Raw genomic sequence first — 17,587 nt, 5'->3', positions numbered from 1 at the left:
GCCTTTGTAATAAAATCACAGGCATATTTCAGCCAGAAAGGGCATTCTTGAATATCCAAGAATTATAGAGACTTCAGAGGGAAAAACCTATTAACATCCAATAAGAGCCTATAAAACACTCGACAATTAAGCAGACTCTTTGGTCTGGGTTTGTGACAACTTCAGAGATTCCAAAGACCTCTTTGTAGACAACAAACAAGAGCTTGTTCACCTTAACATTTACAAAGATGCCTAAGCATTTGTTTCAGAATTGCATCACCACCAAGTCGCTAATAATAGATGAGGGACCACACATCAGTTCTTGGCTTGTTGCAGAGTCGAGCCAGACTTGTAGGTTTCCTTGGAATTAGCAGACTAGTCTGGCATGAAAACATCCAATTGTTAGACTAATTTTTTTTTTTTTTTAGTCTGCAAATGTAACCTATATTCTCAGAGAGGGCACATGCAAAGGACAGTGAATGGGAACCTTTGACTCCATGACTGGTGGAATGGCAGAGATTGTGGGGACCTCAGAGACCATCTTGCCTAGCTGTCTGACACCAAAGGCAACTGAGAGACACCCAGTATGATGCGGTGATTTGTCTAAAGTCATACAGTGAGAAAAATTAAGATGGACCTCCAGTCTCTTGCTATGCAGATGAATGAAAAATTATGATTTGTGAATTGAAAACAACTCAGAAAGGACCATTTCTAATTTAATGAAAACACCAGCTTCATGTCTACCCAGGACAAGAACTACTGGAAGAGAGACCTTTTAAAATAAATGTATATTTTTATTGATTTCAGAGAGGAAGGAAGAGGGAGAGAGAGATAGAAACATCAATGGTGAGAAAGAATCATTGATCAGCTGCCTCTTGCACGCCCTCTCCTGGGGATCGAGCCCACACCCTGGGCATGTGCCCTGACTGAATCGAATTGTGACCTCCTGGTTCATAGGTTGACACTCAACCACTGATCCATGCTGGCCAGGCTGGAAGAGAGACCTTTGACTGCAAGAACTTCCGAAGGTTGTCAGGAGGGCACATGGCTGGAAATTGCAAGTGACCGTTTCCTACCTGTGACTCTCACGGATGGAGAAACTGAGGCTCTCCCTGCTGCCCCCCAACTCCTCCCGAGGTTGGCTGACACAGGCCAGCCACCCAGTTTTCACTCTGCTGAGAAAGGCCCACCCCTTTGAGTTGACACTTCCAACACATGGGGCTTGGGCTCTAAAATGTCTGCTATGGCTGCTTTGCACCAACCCTGTGAAACTAGAGTCCCATGTCCTGAGTCCCTTGGTGCCCCCTGGTGCCTCTGGCTTCCTCTTTCAGCAGCCTCCTCTCTACACTGATACCATATCCTCAGGGCTTAGCTCAGCACCTGGCATATATGTAGTGCCAGTCATACTGTTGAAGAGGTGAATCTAGGTTTGAAAGGACCATCTCTGGTACCGAGATCAGAGAGTTTCATAGTAGAACCAAGACTTAGTGTTTGCACTGCCTGGCAGTTAGAAGGCCATTGCTAGGCTTTCCTAGTAGATGACGGCTTAAACAACCCTTCCCAACGTTACTATACAGAAAGCCTTTACAATGAAAACCAGGACTCTGGTTGAAACTTCAGACAAGACGATTAGCTGAAGAAAGAGATACTTTGGAGTTGGAGGAGTGAGGTGGGTAGGAGCTGAAGAGAGTATTTCTAGGTCCTTCAAATCAAACCATGTCAACAACCACATTTGTCTTTGCTTGCCATAGGCCTAAGAAAGAACAGTCAGGCTGTGTTCTCTTTAATTTGATTCTGGGATGGCCTTTTACTTCAGGGAGCTATATACACTGAGTGGCCAGATTATTATGATCTCTGAATGCATAATAATCTGGCCACTCAGTGTATATCCTATATAATAAAAGGCTAATATGCAAATTGTCCCCTCGACCAGGAGTTCGACCAGCAGGCAGGCCGGCCAACTGCCCATGTCCCCTCCCCCTGGCCAGGCTGGCCAGACCCCACCCATGCATGAATTCATGCACTGGGCCTCTAATATATATATATACATACACACACACACACACACACACACACACACACACACACACACACTCTGAGTGGCCAGATTATTATGCGTTCAGAGATCATAATAATCTGGCCACTCAGTGTATAGTTTGTCTTGCTATGTAGCCCAGAAATCTAGCATGACCAAAAGTACAATTATTTAAAAAAAAACAAACACAAAAAAACAACAAACAAAAACACAGCACATTTGTCCTCCACAGAATTAAGGGCTAAATAATTGTCAATTCTCAATTAAGAAAATATTTTTTCCCTATAGGAATTCCCAAATATTTATGTGCCTGGTATAAAAAGTAAACACCACAGAACAGAACCAATCTAGTACCATATTTGATTACATTTGGCTTTGTACACCAAAACTCTCATTGATGGGGAACATGTATGAGCGCTTACTCTGTGCTGTGTGCATTGTATTTATTGCTGTACATGGATTTTCTTATTTTATGGAAGCCTATATTTTGAACACCTATTGGGCATGAGGAATAAAAACAGAACAATTCCTTGTCCTCAAGGAATTTATATTGTAGCAAAATGTAATCTTCAGAACATTTAATCCTCATTACAACTCCAGCAAGTAGGAACAGTTCTTCTTTTTATTTTACAGATAAAGAAACTGAGGCAGGTAGATAAATATGCTGTTCAAGGCCTTTCTTTTCACCAGTAGGTGGCCAAGGCTTCTCACACATTCTAACTCGTCACCATGCATAGCACAATGCCACTAACAAAGCAGCCGATTCCTGATTTATTGATTGGTACGTTATAGTCAATAGCTGTTTGTGAATTTCAAATCTTGTTCCCTAATTAATTGGTCCCCTTATAATGGAATATGCTGATATTTTATTCTTGACATATTTGATAAAGGAACCCCAGTGTGTATGATCATAGCTACACAGCACTGATTTATACTCACTGTTGAATAAATGGACGATGTGCTGGAAACCAAGGAGAGCGAGGATCCATGAACTATTTAAAAAAAGAAAAGAAAAGGTGAATTACACAGCTGGCTGCTATGAAACCAAAAAAAAAAGGGGGAGGGAAGGAGAAACTGAGTATTATAGGGCACTACCAGGTTCAGAGCAACTTGACCTCACCTTGACCCGACCTTTCCTGGTTTGGCTATAGGTCATTGTCAAATAAGGAATAGTTTGTTAGGAGAGTCAGTCAATTTTCTGTTACCACATTTTTTTCTACAGCCTTCTAAATATTTCCCCCCTCCCCGCTCCCTACTATCAAAATAATACATGATTGCTTAATGAAAATTTTCAAGGATAGAGAAGTGCTAAAAAGCAAATCCATTATAGTAACCGGCATGGTTCATAATTCTATTACCCAGGGGCAACCTGTTATGATTCCAGCATACTTTGTTCCTTTCTTTCTCTAATGTATTCATTTAGGGTTGAGATTGTGGTGGTTGTGTATTTTATACCCTGCTAGCACCTGCCACCTGTATTTGCAGAAGAGGAGCTGATTATGGCCATAGTAAAACCTTTCTGGAAGAATACTCGCTTACAAACGTATGTCTAGAAAGCACAACCCAGTGAAATATAGATTCTGTGTTTGATTTCTATCATGTCTACCAAGGGACAAGCAAGTGGTATCGTCTTTTCCGTTTCTGACTGGCACTTTTTGACTTAGGACCATCCTCATACCCTCTTAGCACCCTTCCTGCCCTCAGCCAAGGGGAGACATCATATTAGCTGCTTTCATGACATTTTAAAGCCTGGTCTTCTCTAGGACAAGGCATTCTGGCTGACTTCTCTATTGGGAAACCAGATTCTTTAACATTTTCTTGGTCTCTCTCCACAACTTGTTTGAAAGAGAGAAATAGGCATGTGGCGACATCTCGGACCTTTTCCATGGGCGAAGCTTTCCTGGCCACAGTAGAATGCCTCTGTGCCACACCGTGCTATCACCTTCAGTCTGAGTGGGAGGCTCGGAAGTAACTTTCCACGTGTGCTCAGCGGCTTTCAGTCACCACCCAAGGATTGAACTCAACTTGCATCAGCAGTTGCAGAAGCCACCTGCCCACAAGATACCCGAGGAACAGCTCAGTGTTCACTCAGGTGCCTCCTCTAAGTGGTTCCAGACACTCTGAGTCCTGCACGTGGCTCTCAAGCATGCCCTGGAGAGTTCTTTGCCTCCTCAGAGGCTCTGCCCATACTGTTCCCTTTGTTTAGGATGTACCCCATTTCTGTCTGTCCAAACCTTCAGGATCAGCGCAAACCCCTTCTCCATGAAGACTTCCTTATTGCCCTGACTGCCACCTGGGTGGGCTCTCTCCTCCTGAACCCACATTGCTCTGGGCTTGCCCTACCTGCCCTCTTCTCTCTTAGCCTTCACACTGAGGCTGCCCCTGCACCACCACTCACAGCCACCTTCCTTGGAGTTCTAGATCTTTGCCTCCATTCTTTCTCCACCCACGACTCATCTGACTCATACCCTATAAAAAATCAGTTACGGTGTTAACGGCCAATAATGGCTTTCAGCGTTAATACGTCCACACATTAACAGAAGTTTCTCATGTCCCAACCTAGTGACCTAATTGTTCCAGAGGGGTAACCTACTTCAGCCCCATGACACAAGCAGCAGCGGGAGATTATACTGGAGGCCAAGCTGGGGGCAGAGATGCAGGTAACATAACCCCTTAATCACACCTTTCAGTCACATTGCCCTGCCAGACGCCTGCTCCAGAAGCCTGCACAGGGCTGCTGAATGGCCTCTGGCGGCTAGAAAATGGAAGTTTTCCTCTTATGTTTCTCCACCTCATGGACTCACTGACAGCCTGCAGCCATATCTCCATGTAAACTGGGGCCACAGGCAGAGAAGAGCGCATCTGGCAGGGTTCGGGTGGAGATACTTACTTTCCTCTGTAATTAACCCCTCTCACTTGGTCAGAAGCAACAGCAAAACTGTGGTCTAGAGAAAGACTTTTTGCCTTCCAGAGTCAACCCCAAACTGAATGTGGCTGCCCTGAACCACTGTAGCTGGCCCTCCTTTAAGTGAACTGAGCCAACAAGTCGGAGCTTGGATACTCTGGGACAACAAAAGGCCTGTGAAAGTCACAAAGCCGAAACAGCAAAAGCAGGCCATGCATTTCCTCTCTATACTTGTATCGCCAACATTTTAAAGTTACAAGGAATCTCAGGCCATCTCTGCCATTGTGTAATCTGAAACCCAGAGAGATTGTGAGCTGCTCAAGGTCACACAGCATTCAGGAACAGGATCTGCTTGCTTTGCCCTTAAGTGATCTGTTTTTGTTTTGTTTTGTTTTGTTTTTTCCACTCCAAAGACATCCATTTTCAAAATGCCTCCCGCCTCTTCCTGTCTATTAAAGTTGACTTTATATGTGCACAATGTGTCTGATGGAAATGAATTTACCTGAAATAACTTTGAAAGGCTGTATGTGGGCCATACCTATATCTAATCCACAGGGTTATCATACCCACTTCCTTCAAAATGAATGATGGTTAGTAAATACCACAAAATCATTGCACAAGTACTTGTGCTAATTCTTCCTAAATTTCTTTCCTGCTTTCTTGGTGTGTGATATAGCTACTGACACTCTTATAAGGAGGTTCTAAAGTGAGATGTGAATTTTTTTCCAACTGTTTCTGCAACACTTTTAGAAATTCAAAAGAGTGTGTGTGTGTGTGGGGGGGGGAGTCTCTATCTAATTGCACTTAGGTGGAATCTAAAAATAAAAATAAATGAATAACAAAAGAAAAAACATAGATATAGAGAACTGATGGTTGCCAGGGGAAAGAGAGGTTGGAGAGCTGGGTGAAATGGGGAAGGGGTTAATATGTGCAAATTGACGGTTACATCTGGTCATGGAATGTGATGTACAGCATGGGGAATATCTATAATAATAAAAGCGTAATATGCTAATTAGACCAGACAGCCGAATGACCTTCTGGATGAAGCTGCTACAATGGGGGCCGAGGCAGAGGTGGTAAGGGGTGATCAGGCAGGCAGGCAAGCAGTTAGGGGCAATCAGGCAGGCAGGCAGAGTGGTTAGGGGCTACCAGGCAGGCAGGCAGGTGAGCGGTTAGGAGCCAGTGGCCCCGGATTGCAAGAGGGATCCTGGATTGTGAGAGGTTGCAGGAACAACCTCCCTTCCCCCCGCACAAATTTTGTGCACCAGGCCTCTAGTAATCAATAATATTGTAATGGGAGGGGGGGAGGGACACTTCTTAAGTTTAACCACTATGTGGTACACCCAAAACTAATATTGAATGTCAACAAATTAAAAATAAATTCTAAAAAAGAGATATAAAGAAAAAAACACCATCTAATTGTACAAGTCTTATTTTTTTTTTTTAACAACCGTGGAAGAGATAAAATCAATCTGATGCCAAATTTCCCAAAAGACAAAAATGTTATGTGTTTATGGTATATCAACAGCAGTTTCTACCTCTTCCCCACAACTTTGATTTTCCCCTCTGCATTCAGTTCCATGTCACCATGAATCATGAGATTTACAAAAGTCTCTAGACACTGCTTGTGGGCAAGCACCCGTTGTCAATGCCACTTTGCCATGCAGATATTCCACAGTTGTGCTGACTCCAGATGGAATAAATAAAAGTGATCTGATGAGGATGCCGTAATGGTCCTGGACCTTTATGAGGTGAAGGGTGCTTGTTTGGACAAGTTACGGTGCTGCACATGGTTCACTCAGGTACACACACGGCAGAGAAGATGAATACAGTGCAGGACACTCCACCTGCGAGTCGTCATCAGGAGGGCTGGGGATGCTCTGTGGCCATGTGTGGCCAGCACACCCACTATAACAGGAGTTCAAGACAAACTGCCTACTCCTACACCTTATGGTCAACATATCCTCCAGTCTTGCTGCTCTGAGTGGTTACAGCACTCATTTCTAGCTCTTAAATCCAGCGAAACCCTCTCAGCCCCCCATCCTCTGTTCTGGTAGGTTCCCATGTATGATTTACAGACTTGCACCTGCTCAGTGAATGTCCCTGGATGCAAACAATACATAAATGAGGGTGGATACATAAATGAGGGTGGAGAGAATTAAGTTGCTAAAGGGATTAACAGGGGGCAACTGCTCTGTAACTAAACTCTTTAAATTTTTTGTAAAACAGTACCCCAGGCAAAGCAGAAGCCAACATCTTGCATTTCCCTCTTGACCTATTTAGGGATTTCTGAAACAATTAGAGGTTTGTTTGTGCTTTCCTACCAAGAGGATGCTGGGCACATGTTCCCACTCTCAGGGGAACTGGGAGCAGAGGGAAGTGCCTATGGCTCTCCTCCCACATTCTGTTCTGTCACTGGCAAAACTAAAAAGGGCACAACCAGAGACACAGCCTTCAGCTGGGGCTGGACTGCCAGCTGCCAGGACACTAGTGCGGAAGCCGAGTCTACAGGCTGTGATGTGCAATAACATCATTGGGTTAACATTTGTGTATATCATCTCATTAATCTCATAATTCTGCGGGCTGAGTATTATTAGTACTCCCACGTTATCAGTGAAAAAACAGAGGCAAAGAGAGGTGAAGTAATTGCCCAAGATCACACACCTAATAAATAGTGAAACTGAAATTCAAACCCTGGTAGTCTTACTACATACTCTTAACCATTCATTAGTCAGTGAGTCCTGCCTCCAGTGTCCGACCAGTTCACCCTGGGGAAGCTTTGGGGGAGTGGGTGATGTCCCCCCAAAGCATTTTGCCTGCTGTTTCCCTAGCTCACACCTTGACTGAAGGAACAAAGGGAAAGAGATAGGAACCAAGCTAGGAAGATGGCTGCCAAAGTTGCCCACAGTATTTTAATCTTAAAATTCTGATTTAAATGATTTAAAAATAAAAATCTAATCCAAAATATTCCCACTTAGCAAGCAAAGAATGAAAAGGGCATTATTAAATGCAATAAACTTGAACCACTGATGCCTCAATAACAAAGCAGAAAATTCTTGAGAGCAGGACAGAGGCATAGCTGCCCGGGGCCCCCAAAGTCATAAAGGGGGCATCAGCACAGAGAAACAAACTCTCCAGGAATGCGCTCCTCCAAGATGGGGAGCCAGTGGCTGAACCTCAAGATGAGGGTGCATGCCAAGAAGCTATGGCCCATGTCTAAGAACGAGAAACCTAGAGCAAAACTCAGTCAGCTCTAAGGTTCATAGTGATTTTTTTTAGTAGGATCTCCCCTAGAGTCCTGAGAGGACAATTAAGAGTCAGACCCTACTATTCAGTTCTCCAGCCCGACCCCCCAGTAAGTGGGGGAGTTGGAAGCACTCACAGGTGGACTCTCAGGTCAACAAAATGAACTTGGACATAGAGAAGAATTAACTATAACTATACACCCCCTAACCTGGGAGATGGCCAGTCTCCTTGCTTACCTTCTTCAAACCCATCCCGGAAGGAGCCCGAGCGGCTCATGGTTCTGCTCTTCTCATCCAGGGACATGGAGCTATTCCGGAAGCGGCTGTCGGTGTACGGGTCATACTGCCCATCGGCATTGGAGAGGCTGTGGGTCCTCAGCATGGTCGGGTTGGATAAGCTCATCTGGGTGACAGTGGTGGGACTCGCTGGAACGAAAGGAATGGAATCAAAAGGTTGGGAATTCATGTCTCTGTTCAAATCCTGGACAGGGATGAAGAGGAGATTGCTCATTATCAGCCATATCCATCCCTGCCAACTTCTCTCTCTTGTCTATTTTTTAAAAGGTGGTCACATCAGCATTTGAGTTGCACACCAAGAGCTAAAAATAAGGGAGGGGAGGTGGGTCAGTTCCAAAGCAGGGCTCTGGGCTTCAGCTTTCCAACTTGGCACGTTCCGACAGGCTCGTGTCACCTTCCAGGCATGAGCTAATTACTCCCTGGGCTCATCGGAACAATTCTCTCCAAAGCCCAAAGCCCGAAATAGCCGCACCGGGCTTTTGATCAGATGGGAAACATTTGTGCATGACAAGAAACTCCTGCCTCAAAGAGTTACGGCTGGGAAAGAACAATATGAACACGGGTCTTGTCGCCTCGGATGGGGAACACTGAATAAGGGAGCCTCAAGAGATTCGGTGCAGAGGCAGCACATTTACCTTAGCCGAAGCTAGCTTTCTTACTAAAATCCAGTCATTTTAGTAACGTCCAATATTTCAGAAGTATCCCCTTAGTTAACTGAAAATGCAGAGTTAAATCAGACTTGATTCCAAGCCACACCTGTCCTTAAAGACTGAGTTTATTGCTCACAAAACTCAGGAAAGGCAGGGCGGCCTCTCTAAGGAAGGAGACAAGACTGGGAAAGGTCCCCCGACACTACCACCAGCCTTCCAAGGCGCAGCTCCCATCCTGCCACCTTCATGCGACCTTCCCTGTAATTCCCGCCAGGACTGACCTTTCCTTTTCCTAACTGTAAATGATACTTGCTACCTGATCGTATTCAGTTTCTACATGGTTTCCTATAAACAGAATCTCCTGACTTGTCAGCAGGGACCGTGTCACATATTCTTTTCCTTTCCCCACTGTGCCTGTTAAAGCATCATGTCAGGAGTGGGCACTTCCAAGAATACTTGTTCAATCAAAACATGATTTTTATCTCTAGCTTAAGAAAGCATGAGGATGACCAAACATGGGACATGCTCTACAACCTACTTCTTAAAAAAAATATATATATATATATTGTTATTGATTTCAGAGAGGAAGGGAGAGGGAGAGAAATAGAAACATCAATGATGAAAGAGAATCATTGATCAGCTGCCTCCTGCATGCCCCACACAGGGGATCGAGCCCACAACCCAGGCATGTGCCCTTGACCGGAATCGAACCTGGGACCCGTCAGTCCCCAGGCCGACGCTCTATCCACTGAGCCAAACTGGCTAGGGCTACAACCTACTTCTTTAGGTCTTAGAGATAGGGTACATTTTTCTCAAGAATGGGATGGTTAGCTCCAACTCTATCAACCACAGAAAGACTATTACAGATTAGAGTATCAGAAACTTTTCCATTTCCTCTAGTTCCTTTGCTGTCAATCTCCTGTAATCAAACTGCATTGAGGAGGGCTGACCAGATCCCGAGAGGGATGAAACCACACGTCTATGACCAACAGATCTCTTCCAAGCACAAGCTGACCTCTGCCCCAGGGAGCCGATCAACACAGCTCATGACAAGCAGCTACTCACCAAGCTGAGAGAAGTTGAACCTCGTTCCGGAGGGAGAAGTGACACTGGAGCCAGAGGAGAAAGGGGAATTGGCAGCTGTGTCCTGCAGGCCTCCTGCAGAGTGGGACCGTAACCATTCTTTTGCATCTTCTTGTGTGCGGAGCTGGGAGGTGGGGGTGTACCTGGACAGACAGAAACCAGGCTGGATTAACTATGAATGACACTTATAGAAAATGAACTCCGGGGAGCTGATGATGAACACATATCCAAAGTTGATGTTAAAAAAAGTCCGATCACTATATATCCCGAAACCTACCAAGTTTTTTGCTACTTGGCCGCCTTTGGGGAAAATGGCAATTCCTGTCAGTTTGGAGGGAACACATAAAAGGGAGCAAGGCCGGTGAACGCTCAGAAGAGCCGTCACAGGGCGTATCTGTAACATGTTGATTCACGACAGTGTCATGTCCAAGCCCCCACCCTGACGGCACCGAAGCAACTAAACAAGCTGCGGTTCGAGCTTGGAGGATTTTAGTTAGAGAGCTCAGGGCATCAGCCTTCTAGAGCACACACAGGTGGCCATGAATCACGGCACATCAGAAAACAGACACGAAAAAGTGTGAGGACAGTGATGCCACTGCAACCTAGCATCAACACGTCTTCACAAAGGAACCCAAGTCGTTGGGTTTCACACAGGGGAGGGGCTGCAGAAGTCCCGCGGTCCCCCTCCTCATTGACGTCTTTGGTAATAGTTTATCGAATGTTTCCAATTGGCTGAGTGCCTTCATAGATGTGATCTAAATCACAGAATTTCTAAATCACGCAAGTGGCCACAGAAACCTTAGATTTACAAACAGATTGCCATGGGGTAGCTACTGATTACGTCAACCTCGGGATTCTTTTGGCTTCAGAAAGGAGTTGTAGGTGTGTTGGGGTTGGATGTGTGTGTATGGAGGGAGGGAGCTAGAAAGGGAAAGTCAGAGTGAGAGGGAATATATAATGTGCCTTCCTTCATGTTTTCACTCTAGTTGATGGACATATAACTTCCTAGGTCCATTCACTTGCTTGTAGACAGCCTGCCACATATCCCTATTCCAATTTTTTTAAAAACAAATTTTAGAAAGCCAGAGCTATATAATTTTCAAAGGATAGGTCTGCTCCAGAAAGAAATATATCCAGCACTTTGAAATGTCAGTATTTAGGGAGGTTAGCTTCCTCTTGGGGCAACAGTGGTGCATCAAATCCAACTCATATTGAAAGTGGCCAAAATGCAAGCATCTAGCATGGTTGCCAACAATCAGCCCTCCCCAGCATGATGCACACTGTTAGGTACAAAAGGCCTTGCCAGCTCCCCTTTCTCAGGCCACACTGGTGAACTCCCTCCCACAAGATGTCTGCTGGGGGATTTTCCAATACTGTAGTTTTTAGATTCGTAGAATTGGCTTTACTCGGAACTCCTACTGAAAGGAAGTATTGATACCTACCTCACATTACTGTTCAAAATGCTCTCAGCCTTACGAGCTACAGGTTATCAACTACAGACAGACATGACAGTGTTGAAACATTTCATCTCACGTTCCATTTTTTTGCAAAAGCACGTAATGCTCAGTGCAGAGTGAAGCTGATGCTACATAGAAGGAGGCATTTAGAGAGCTGGAGAAATAACAGCTGCAACCACGAGATGTTGAGACCACGGGGCAGGCGTGAGAACTGAAGTTCCTCCGATTGGCAGAGGGAAGTAGATGGTGGGAGCCATGGTGACTTATAGCATCTTGTTTTACCAGGACTAGCATCCAGCTGAACCCAAGCCATGACTTCTAATGAACGAGAGGACATTACTTCCTCATAGTCTCCTTCTGTTCACCAAAAGCTGATCACACCGATGTCTTGTTGGGCACCGGAAACTGACGCGAATTTTGATTATTATTCAGACGAGTGCAAAGTGTCTGTCCTTAGCAATTTTCTATGGGCCGAAAGCTAAGTATTTTTAAGTTTGGGGGGTGATATTTCCTTCCTCCTTGGCTCGCGTCCTGGCTAACAAATCAACATGCTACAAGTCATGCCCTTTGTCTCGGAAGGCAGCCCGTGAACTGCATGGTCATGGTGACATGCTCAACGACTAAAACCCATGGCCCCGAAAGCAGCAGCAACTGCTCTCTGGGCTTCACAGGGATGTTGTTCATGACATGGTTTCACCACATTAAGCCCCCAAAAAGCACAGCCTCTGCTCAAGCAAATAAACCAACGAACGGACAGATGAGAATGAGAGCGTGTGAGGGCAGTGTTCGTCCAAGGTCTGACTGCGGTGGCCAAAGCGGGGACCCCAGCCCAGCCCGAACCCCCGCCAGCCAAGCCCCAAAGCCACACCACATGGCATGGATGCAAGGAGGAAACACAGATACCTGAGTCCTTTCTTAGGCAAAGTGTTCCTATCAAGGTGCGGGTCACTGTAGGAAAGTTAAAACAAAAAAGAGAACTTCAGAGAAGCACAGAAAAAGCAGGCGGTGTGAGGAGGGAAAGGCTGAGATGGGGCTGAGATCTGGGGAAAGAGACTCACTTCACCAGAGGCGCTCTCTTCTCCAGCTGGCCATGCAGCACCTCCACGGGAAACCAGAGAACCCCAGCCCTGTCCTGCGCTGACCCAGTGCATACCTTACCCCAGGAGGCCTGAGGCACTCAACCCCACAGGTTCAAAGCCACATGCAGGGGCTGCCGCACCTTGAAGCAGAGCCCGTGCCTTCCGCCGCCCCGTCGCCCATCTCTGCACCATCACCACTGCTTCGTGGAGAGAGAGATGCCAGCTTCTCTGCGCCCCTAACTCGGGGCCACACCCAGTGCCACCGGCAGTGACTTCAGTGAGAGAAGGGACTTGTAGGAGGGTTTCAAGAGGCCTGCTGTCTGCATATTTGGAATTCACTCATGAATTCCAGGTCCCTCTCAGTTCCTGCAGTCCTTATTGGACATGGCTAGGAGCTGAGCCCTGGGCCCGAGTCGGGCGTGTTACAACTTGCTGGCTGATAAAGTCAAGGCATTCAGATTTCCAAAGAACCAGGGTTTAAAGGCTTGGTCTGTGAGTCTGACAACAACAAAGTTTTTGCTGTTGATGGGGTGAAGAGGGTTTTCATTAATTTTTTTTTTCTAGCACAAAACAACATCTGTTTGTTATGTTTGGCTAAGCCATGGCTCCCCCACAAATTTCAAGTCAATATCCATCTCTGAGGCCCACCCACAGGGCAGTTGGGGGCAAACAAGCCTCTTCATTTATGAAGTCTCAACGCGCCACATATTCTTTTTCATTATCGTTACAGGAAATGGGCACAGGGAACATAGCAGCCTGCAAAACAGACGGAGCCAAACTAGAGCAAAGGACTTGGAAAGGGAGAAGAGCCAGCTGTGTGGGGAGCAGGGGGAGCGAGGGGAGCGAGGGGAGCGAGGGGGTGGGAGACAAAGGTGAGGGCCAAGCTGCACGGTGGGTGGTAGGGTGGGTGGTAGATCATTTCTGGGCTTGGAGGGGAGGGGAGGGGAGGGGAGGGAGGAGGGGAGGGTGTGAAGCAGGAACATGCCACAGGATGGCTGAGATGCAAGTGAGAGCTTCTGCTGCCCCAGTTCAAGTGCAGGTTTGTGGTTCCTTCCCAAGCTGGGAAGGGAGGGGCCAGCCCAGCCCGCCTCTCCGGGCTTCAGTGGACAGCAGAACAGACCCTCACTGGCATGTCTGGGGGTCACGTACTACACCGGAGCCACGAGCACAAGCGGAAGCCTCAGGCCAACAGCCTCACACAAAACGTCTGGCTCGACACAGAGGGGCAGAGGAACCTGGAGGCTCGGTGGGGTCCCGGGCCTATGATGTCATTACCTGTCCTGTTTCCTGGGCAAAGTACTTCTGCAGAACTTAGGGCTAGCGGCAGGGGAAGAGAGAGGGCTAGAAGTCCAGGCAGATAGAAAACAAGAGAAGGAACATTAGACTGGAAGAAAGGGGAGGAGTCGTCATATACAGTGATTTTTCTCATTCCCAAGGAGACAATGGACACACCACCACGGCAGCAAGACCCGCAGCTCTGGGGGTGCTTCTGGTTTCCTGATCCCCTCTCACTGGCCAGCAGCCCTTCAGTAGGAGGGTGTCTGCCATGAGGACCGCGAAATCGAGCCCACTGCCTAAAGAACATCCTGCCACACCCCCCGTGGCTGCAGCCGGCCACCCACTCTGCCTACACAATTACAGCGGGAGGAAAAGAACAAACAGAATAAAATGGAAGGATTTCAAAGGTGGAATGCCATTTCAAATGGATGCATTAAATCTGCCCCCAAGAGACTTCCAGTGGCTCCAAGCACTGAGAATAACCACAATGAAAAAGATAACAGGAAGCAGAGCTGAGTTTAATTCTACCCCAAATTGGCTTTCCTACAGGAAGACATCAGTGATAAGAAAGAGAGGCATCTCCCAGGCAAAAAGGGATTACCACTTGGGATTCCTAACATAATCCTTTGCCTCCTAAAAGGGTGTCTTTCTGAGAGATACAGGCAGCCAGACGCACACCACCAACCTTTCGGACAGTGTGGTCTTCACACTGTTGGTTCGCACAAAGGGAGCCAGGGAGTCGTCCTTAGAGGAGGCGAGGAGGCCCGAGGAGGAGTTGTGGCTCGGCCCCCCTCCACTGCTGAGGGAGATGTCGATGGACTCACAGCTGGTGTGCAGGCTGCTGACGGACTGGAAGCCCTTGCTAACTGCCGAGGAGCTGCTGGCGTTGGTGCCCCAGGTGAGGCTGTTGGAGGGGCCTGAGTGGGCTGAGCTGGGGCTGGAGGCTAGTGGAGACTGGTTGATGTCCACATTCTTACTGTAGAGAGGACTGCTGCTCCCGCTGCTCAGGGCGCCGCTGCCCGAGGGGGACTCTAAGTTACCTGGCTGGGTCAAGGTGGCATGAGGATTGGAGATGACCACCGAATTTTTCATGTTTTCAGCTGTGGCCATGGGCACTTGCTTGCTAGGCTTCCCACCAAAGAGTCTGTGAAGAGACAAAGGGTTGTTTGGGTTGAACACCCAGAGCCAAGGGGCTGTGAGCTATGAGAGTCGGGGGCACGGGGACAGGAGCCTGGGAGTCCCTGGGGGAGGGCACAGTCGTTTTTACTGAAATGGCTCCAGGCATCCAGAGGACAGGCCACCAGGGCTCGGTGCATCACACCGTTCTAGCCTCTAGTTCTCCGCTGCAGCTCAGACCCTGGGGAATAGTTTTCTACAGGACTATGCATGCTCATCCAAGATCTCGCTTCCCTTTCTTTCTAAGAGTAGCCAGAAAACTGCCCTGGCCAGGGAAACTTCTAGAAGGCAAAGAGCTGCCTTCATCATCTTTGCATCCATGACCCCAGGACAGTTTAACTCTGGGGATTCGGCCGATTTGATCTCTAAGCACAACATGCAGAGTCAAGAACCTGAGTCTAGATCTATTTGGGGCCTGGGGCAAGCATCTTCACAGGCAAGCCCAGCCTGAAAGAGGTGCTCTGAGGGCCGGAGCGCCAGCCCCGCCCACTGATGTACACAGAAACCTTGCCGAGTTCGCAGGGCGCTAGACCAGACTCTCAGTGTGAACTGTGTCTCTGTGACAGACACATAGAAATGCCATTCTATGCCACCCCCCTGCTGGTGACCAAAAAAGTGCTGTTAGAACACAGGCAATGGCACACATGTCTCCCTCTTCCATTGGTGGAAGGATACCTGGTAGAGGGGCAGAGTTGCTTTAATTCAGGGGGTTGCTACACGCTCCAGTAACGCAAGTAATTCCATCCACTCAAACTCTGCCTTTCCCCAAGCTCCTCAGTGCTGTGAGTTTGATCTCTGTTTTCTCCAAACAGTCCTTACAAATCTCAATTATTGTGAAAACAAACAACCGACCGACCATATAACCAGTCCTCACTACCATATCTGGTGACAGATGAGAAACACTTTGGCCTGGTGACCATCTGAGAATGAAATATCCGACTGCAGAATCCTGGCTTTAGGATGCTTACATACTTCCAGCAACGGGGACCTCATTATGTCAAGGCCTGGCTCATCCCAGTGCCAAGCACTTCCAATGAGAAAACCAAAACCGGATCCATCTTCTTCACTTTTGCTCATTGCTCCTGACCCTGCTCTGTGTAACGACACAGAAAAAGGCCGTGTTTTCCTTGAAGGGAGTTATCACGCTCCACCTAAGGCCTACCTTCTCCAAACCAAGGCACAGTGAGAGCACTGCGAGCACCTTCAGGAGTTAGTAAACAATGAAATGGCCAGACATTGGCTGAAAGGTGTTCTATGTGGAACCCAAGAAGCTGCGTGCATTTTCAAGCATTCTATTACACTAGCCTAAGGGTCTAGTAAAATGCCTTTGTAGTCACTAAAGGAAATCTATAATACCAAAGAGCGAATATTACATAGAATACTCGAGGCAAGAAGCAGAGAAAAATTTCATTTACAAGGCAATCTGTTAAAAGAACAAAGAGCAGCCCAATAGGACCTTCCCCTGAAAAAAAAAAGTAATCATTACTGAAATTCTAATAATCAAGTCTAGACAAAGAACTGAGCTGCCTCATTATACCTTTCATGTGGAATGCTGCTTCTGAAGTCTCTTCAAACATTCCGATCCATCCCCAAATATGTACATGTGCACATAATTTTTGTTTTTTTCACTGCTCGGTTTTCTGTCCTTGAGATTTACTCTTTCCTGTGACAAGAAATTCCCTGGGAAAGTAGAATAAGCCTTGTCCTATGCATATGCAGTTTGAGGATGGTCCAGTGGACATGGATATTCTAATAAGATACTATGAACAGGCAAAAACCGCACACATTTAAAAGAAAGTGTAAGAAAAAACAGCGAATCATATTTTCATGTAAAAATTTCCATCCAGTGTGGAAATGTGAGAAAATGTCTTTTTCCTATTGCCTTAAGAGGCAATAGGAAACCAATTTCTCCTTTTCAGAAACGCTTCTGCTTTAAGAAGCTTTTTTTTTTAAGGAAACTAAAATTTTAGACTAATGTGGAATTATACATGCAGTTATAAATAAGTATGCGGAGAATGTTGGACTATTTGAGTAAAGGATCTGGCCAAGATCACAGTCTAGCATAATGATGAGGAATCTCAGCCATAGAATTAACAATACAAGAAAAATAATTTTCTGCTTCCCTGAGCTACTCATCCAGATCTGGATGGTAGCTAATTTTTATTGAATACTTACTATGGGCCAGTATTGCTACACAAGATTAATCTCCACAAGAACTCTCAGGTGGGTATCAGTATCCCCATTTTACAGATGAGAAAACTGAGGCATAACTGCTAAGAAAGCTTATGTGGCGGCTAATTAAGGTGAATCCAAGATTTGAACCCAGGATGATTGATTGCAGAGGCTTATGACTTTTAACCTAACATGGAAAAATAACTGACTGCAAAACTGCTGAAAGCATCT

At 46.5% G+C, this 17,587-nt stretch overlaps 1 protein-coding gene across 5 annotated transcripts in view; it reads right to left on the bottom strand.

Moving 5' to 3' along the window:
• NAV2 (neuron navigator 2) overlaps nucleotides 1-17,587 on the bottom strand; it is a 695,198-nt gene that overhangs the window by 40,811 nt on the left and 636,800 nt on the right. For 3 of the 5 annotated variants that reach the window (XR_013958993.1, XM_080640408.1, XM_080640409.1), the window contains 6 exons: nucleotides 14,694-15,152; nucleotides 14,006-14,071; nucleotides 12,555-12,599; nucleotides 10,177-10,337; nucleotides 8,402-8,590; nucleotides 2,954-3,006 (listed from right to left, as the gene is read on the bottom strand). Coding sequence is in view for 4 of the 5 variants with exons in the window: in XM_080640408.1 (XP_080496534.1) it covers nucleotides 2,954-3,006; nucleotides 8,402-8,590; nucleotides 10,177-10,337; nucleotides 12,555-12,599; nucleotides 14,006-14,071; nucleotides 14,694-15,152 (973 nt within the window). In the remaining variant the exon portion in view is untranslated. The remainder of the gene's footprint in view (nucleotides 1-2,953; nucleotides 3,007-8,401; nucleotides 8,591-10,176; nucleotides 10,338-12,554; nucleotides 12,600-14,005; nucleotides 14,072-14,693; nucleotides 15,153-17,587) is intronic. The other 2 variants (XM_080640407.1, XM_080640410.1) reach the window with 2 other exon arrangements.

The sequence above is a fragment of the Plecotus auritus genome, assembly GCF_963455305.1.
Source record: "Plecotus auritus genome assembly, chromosome: 9".
NCBI lineage: Eukaryota > Metazoa > Chordata > Mammalia > Chiroptera > Vespertilionidae > Plecotus > Plecotus auritus.
This window is presented reverse-complemented; position numbering and strand designations above follow the sequence as displayed.